This window comes from Bolinopsis microptera, unplaced genomic scaffold (genome assembly GCF_026151205.1).
Source record: "Bolinopsis microptera isolate Bmic1 unplaced genomic scaffold, MBARI_Bmic_1.0 sca124, whole genome shotgun sequence".
Lineage (NCBI taxonomy): Eukaryota > Metazoa > Ctenophora > Tentaculata > Lobata > Bolinopsidae > Bolinopsis > Bolinopsis microptera.
Window position 1 is genome coordinate 1 of NW_026971896.1, and position 6,247 is coordinate 6,247.

At 36.0% G+C, this 6,247-nt stretch overlaps 1 protein-coding gene across 2 annotated transcripts; it reads right to left on the reverse strand.

Annotated features, from left to right (window-relative positions):
- Nucleotides 1–21: 21 nt before the first annotated feature.
- Nucleotides 22–5,155, reverse strand: LOC134825824 (Bardet-Biedl syndrome 5 protein homolog). 2 transcript variants are annotated; one of them, XM_063838024.1, is made up of 9 exons: nt 4,990–5,155; nt 4,450–4,544; nt 4,128–4,276; nt 3,773–3,950; nt 3,341–3,443; nt 3,116–3,220; nt 2,903–2,989; nt 379–513; nt 22–120 (listed from the first exon to the last, which is right to left on the reverse strand). In XM_063838024.1, the coding sequence occupies exons 2-9, from the start codon at nt 4,515–4,517 to the stop codon at nt 22–24; spliced, it is 924 nt and encodes a 307-aa protein (XP_063694094.1). In that variant the 5' UTR covers nt 4,518–4,544; nt 4,990–5,155. The 2 variants fall into 2 exon arrangements, with proteins under 2 accessions (XP_063694094.1, XP_063694093.1); XM_063838023.1 differs by having other exon boundaries at nt 4,450–4,551.
- Between the last annotated feature and the right edge of the window lie 1,092 nt (nt 5,156–6,247).

Genomic DNA, 6,247 nt, shown 5'->3' on the forward strand with positions numbered 1-6,247 from the left:
TAAATGATATAAATGTCACTCTTATCTACTCACCACAAACGCATCACTAGACGGGTTATCGTTAGTTATCTCAATATCATCTTCTTCGTATTGTATAGTCAGCTGATCTATCGGCTCCAACTAAGATCAATAAATTAATTAAGTAATCTTAACAATACAATAATAATAATCAATAAAAATGAGTAATGGTTTGATTATTGTTACACTAATCACCAACTTGTTGTGATTCGAACACTACCTCAGTGCCCATGGACAGAACGAATAGCATATTACTAACCAACTGCGCCAACAAGTAGCCAAGCCAACGAAAATGGAAACGTTAATTACCAGAGTTATTTCCTTTCCCTGAAAACCCTGTTCAATTTAACTGTTTCTTACCCGCTCCTCGATTTGGTACTGAACTCCAAAAACAGGGTTAGCACTGTACACTCTGTACAAGCTGTGTATCTCTTTCATTACTTCGTTCAACTTCTCAACAGGGTCTATCCTGAACCCTAAAACGTATCCTCCTGCCTGGGATTATTAGAGGGTGAGATACTCACGTGGTGTTACGTGTGGTGTTACGTGTGGTGTTACACGGGTCGTTGCGGGTAGTGTTTGGCCCATTTGACCAAAAGTTGGGGAATAAATGGGTTTCAGATATAATCAGCTTTCCTCGACCCAAATTTCAATGTTTTGACTAAATTTTTTTCAATGACCAATTAGTGAACAGCAATACTAAGGTAATGGGACTACTGCGGACCCTCTACTGGCCAAACCTTGTTAACAAAGCCGCAGTCAAGGTTCGGTGAACGGTAGTTAAAAGCGCTTAAGGGACATAAGTCAAATTGGTAGAGCAACATCATGTAGTGGACGTCTTAAGAAATGAGGAGTAGGTAGAATGTTAGGTTGCTCCTTTATAAATCGTCTTTTTCTCCGATGGGCAATTCCACCGTGACGGACACCACGATTATGCCATTTTTTAAAGTTCAAACGAATGTTGTGCTCAGGATGTTGCTTCTTTATCAGCTTAAACTATTTATTAGTCCACATTTAACCTTTCTATAGGTTGTGTGAAAATTTCAGACCCCTACCATTATTACTTTCTGAGATAGCACCCCTGTGACGGACGCGACTTAAATATGACACTTTTTTTGGGTGTCTACTCAGAAGGTACCCAAATCTATCTCAAAACGTTATCTATTATCTCTAATTTGGACATGCAGTGATAGAAAAAGGTTTAGGGATTTCTGAGATACCATTTTTTTGGAGATTGCTCAGTTTTTGTTTGCGTGGCGCCATTTTCAAATTGTGACGGACGTGACTGTGACGGACACACGTTTTTTTTTTCAATTTCTCCAAATCTTCTATTTGACACTTTTATCTTGTTCAGTGACCTTCATTCTATATTTATGCCAATTTTTAGGCCGCTAGTACTTCCACGAGGTCTGCAATAGCCAAAATCGTCCATTTTGGGCATACGCGAGGGTATCACTCTAGGGGCAGCAATTATTTCTCTACTTGAACAAATTTATAACTCTGGTAAAACATTCATCTCTGTTCAACACATCACACTGTTGAGACCATCTCCCAAAAGTTTCATTACTTTAGTGTTTAAAATGTGGAAGATATTGAATTTTTACTTCAAAAATATGCGAAAATAGGGTAAAGTCCATTTTTTGTGCCTTTTACCCCTGAAAAAGGTTAAGGCAAATAAAATGGCAAAACTCAGTAAATTTAATTATTGAATTGCATATGATGTTATTTGATAGTCTAGTCAACATAGTCAAACCTTATTTGACTTCAATTTGTCTTGGTTTTAGTCAAAATAATGGAAATATGGATAAAAATGGCTAAAAGTGAGCCGTACGCCCATATATGGGCATATACAAAATTATACATAACTCAGTCATTTTCTGTCCAATTTTCGATTTGACAACATCGTTTTGTTAAGAACGGTCTCAGCTTTAACAAAAATGCATTTAAAGTCTGTTAAAAGATTTTTTGGAGCATTTTCAAAAAAATGTGTCGGACGCGACAAGTTGGGACCCCCCTTCCAAAAATTTTTCTTAAAAGATACAAGCCTGATAATTTCTACGGTACTCCCTTACCTTCAGAAGAGATAGGTTACAGTGGTTTTTTGAATATAAATAGCACTATGTGGCTCTGAAAAAACTTTTTTGCTTAATTTTGTGACGGACGCGACACCATCTTTGTGGAAATTTTTTAGAAAAATTATTTGAGTAACGGTTTTGAAACTTTGCATGGCTCTCATTCTTATGCCTATGCTTAAGTGTATGGAATTTCATAGAGAAATATTCCTGCATACCCAAACTATGGCCCTTTGAAAATTTGAATGATTTTTTTCATTTCCGAGTAGTGTTCCTTTGAATGAGAAAAATCAAAAGTTAATGCAATATGAAACAAAAAACTTTTGTTGACCTGTAAGGTTAAGAGTCTAATGAACATATTTTAACCAAAATTAGGTGCCTATCTTAACATTTTTCATTTTCACCAAGTGGAACCTTACCGTGGAATTGCCCCGATAATAAGTTAACATCAAGTCTTGAAAATTATTCGAGAAGAATCTCGAATAATTTAGTTGCAGCGTGATGTTGCTCTACCAATTTGACTTATGTCCCTTAAGCGCTTTTAACTACTGTTCACCGAACCTTGACTGCGGCTTTGTTAACAAGGTTTGGCCGGTAGAGGGTCCGCAGTAGTCCCATTACCTTAGTATTGCTGTTCCACTACTAAAGAAATAATCCCGATAACACTCGACCTCTGCCTGATCCAGAGGATAATATCACCATTTTACCTTCACACAGACATCGAACGCTGTAAGAAGATGATGATCAGACCTCATGACCAATTAATGAGTGCAATTAAGAGTTTAAAATTAAATTCATTCAAAATAACTTACATTTTTCAGACTCTCGACTACAAGAGCTGTACCAAACTTGCTGTCTCTGATTTTAACAGCTCTCATTTGTATGTAGGGTATACTGACCTGCAATAAAAGTCGTGTGATGTATTAGGAATCATCATTGAATTTCTGGATGCAATCTCTGTACAATTCTCAAATCAACCTAATCTTTGAAATCTCATTCTTTAATTTTGAAAGAATCCAACTTACATTGAAAGTCTCATTTATTTCTGCATGCCAAACTAGTCTAACATTAGTGATGTAGAAGGTTCCCAAGTTTCCTTGATCAGAAGATAAATTCCACACTCCATTTACCTGCAACAGCATATAAATAAATGGTTAGTGGACGAGTCCATAACCACCATAATAATTCAAATTAATAAATTGATTTAAAGTTTCGAGATCATCGAACAGAATATAAGTCAGATTTCTCACCTTATCATAGACTTCTTCTAAAGGAAGAAGCCTTAATGTCTTATTTGCAATCAGAGCTCCTCTCAACTTCAAATCTCTGTACATCTTAGTAGTCTCGTACGCTCTGGGTATTGAATTTGAAATTAGCTGACCTTATATAAACATTGTAGTGAAATAATAACCCAATGAGTTTTAATACTTTCAACACTACTATATAACAAATAATTTGAGCCTGAAGATGGCGTTGACGCCGAAAATTTGCCTAAATTCCTAACTTCCTGTTTCATTTGTCCTTGTCTCTTCCAACCGGATATAATCCAACCATCAATAACCCAATGGTTGATGAAAAGTAGTGAGCCCTTGTTTTAAAACTTGTAAGTGATCTGCAATCAGATTGGATATAAATATCACTCCATTCCACATAAAGACATAATAAATGATAATTGAAATCACCTTTGCACAGCCAGAACGGAAGTGAAGAGTCGAGGAGTATCAGGAACTAAGTTAGTAAAGATAAACTCAAATCTGGTGTTGTTGCACCGAGTAAGTATGTAAAGTGCTTCTGTTGAACCACGGAGTTTGGACTCTGCCGAGCGTGTTGATATGTTGATCACAGAGTTGAATCCAACAGCTGAACAGTAAAAATTACAGTAAAAATAAATAAATATTTAAAGTATAAAGTTTTTTAAAACAGTTCAAAGATAATTATTAACACAACCACCGATTCAATTAAAATACTGTTATTGATATCAAATAAAGTTATAAACGACCCATAAAATAATGAATTGAAGCCATCATAAGTTCATACATAGGTTTATGCGAGGTAATGTCTTAGAGTGCCAGATAATCCGTAAGTTGGTGACCATGAGTCGTCCTCTCTCCCCGTTGTTTCCTTTTGTATCTTCTATACTATCCAAGTGGTCAATAAGACGTTCACCGGGTCGCATCTTCATCTGACTAAGTGGGAGAAATTACTATGTGATGTGCATTGTGCAACCACCGTCCACCAGGCTATGATAAGACTGAACTCTTTAAGATAGAACTTCATTGGAAAACAATAATTTAGTGAGCATTCCAAATACATACAGGAACATGCAGAGTCATAGGAAAACATATATCATCATACATACCTCAAGGGCACATCAAATCTGACATCTCGATCCTCCCAGAGTCTGTCAGTTTCTAAAGCTGTATCCATGTCAGTCAAATTGGGCAGGAGCCCTCCCTGAACACTAACACATTAAAAACTTCAACAGTTGTACTTCAACATTTGAACACTAACACATTCAAAACTTCAACAGGAGTACACATTTGCAACTCCATCTTGATTAATTTCACAATACACAACCGATGCATCGCGACGTTATGTAGTGTTATAAATTATGACTTGTCACAGTTCAAAATATTTGTTTGAAGAAACGAGTTTCTTCAAACAACTATATAATGAGTTGTTTGAAATTAAAATTAAAACAATGTTGATAAGAAATCCATATAACATTAAATGAAAACCTCCCAATGTTGATAATGAATACAGATCTTTGCAAGCAAAGCATTCGAAATGATTGTAAAAGTATTCCCTTATATTAACATTAACCATAGTTGGCATGACGTATGGAGTTTGATTGTATTGCTTTATCTATTTGTTAATTAATTAGTTCAATTAAGTATACCTCAATTAACTTGTGGATGGGTTCCAGCTTGTCAAATGATGAAGCACTGTTTTACACGTGTGTGTATCACTATAGCAACAGGGTTACTTTAGTTACACAAGAACACGTGCTCTAAAGGGAATCTAACTTGTCCTTTAAGCTGTTAACTTGAAGTCTGACACTGAACCTAGCTAAGGGAATATTGTGAGGTTAATTTCAGATGCATTATTTATATACTACCATATATTAATCGTGGTGATAGAAATAAGTCTATCTTTAAAAGCAACCCAAGGTGCACTAAAATGCTTGGAAAAAGGTTAAAAATGGTCTTGCTGGATCCACCCACAGCATTATCTAGTTTGAAATTCAAAGCGGTTTCTAGCACTAAATTTTATGTAAAGTTTTCTCAAAAATTTTCGAAAGGGCGTGTTGTAACATTGCCCTGAACCCCTTCAAGAAAACAACAATTTCAAGAAAACAACAAGTAAAGTTTACGCACCCACCCTTGCCTCCTGAATTCTTGGTTGGATAGGCATTTATGCAAACTTGGTCGTTTATACTCCAAGATAGCGTTACTGGTTTTCAAGTGCCTAAACGATTGTGCTCCTGAATATCTAAGGACAATGGTCAAAATTAGGGACACTAGTAAACATCATGTCAGAATGGACCATGACTTCTTCCTACTGGAACGCCCTCCTTTATCACGGCTGAGGGCTACAGCTGGTGCTTTCTCTCACACTGCTCCTAAAATCTGGAATACACTTCCCTACTCACTACGCTCCATCTCTCGACTGGATGTTTTCAAGAAGGCTCTCAAGACCCATCTATTTCATCAAGCCTATCCTGTATGTGCGAACAGTATTTTTGGTGATTCAGTAGTCATGGACGCAGGACTTTAAGATCAATCTACAATTTATAAATTTGAATTTTTGATTAGAAAAGGGACTACTAAGGTAAATTTATCTGCACCGCTTTGTTGGCCAGTATCAACTCCATTTTTTGGACTTTGGTCGCTTATACGGCCTAAGCGGTATACAAATAAAGCGTTATTATTATTATTATTATAAGTCCCTTTGTTAAAAGAAGTAGTTTATTTTTAATTTCCATAGCGTATAGCTTAATATTCGAGCAAGGTGGCATTTTTTGTTATAAGTGACCAACTATACGAGCATGTAATACCCAGGTTGCTAATATAATACATAGTAGTTATATCAACAATCAATAATTAATCGATGAATTAGATCTCTATTCAAGTTAAATTGTTTGGAACAGTTGTTTG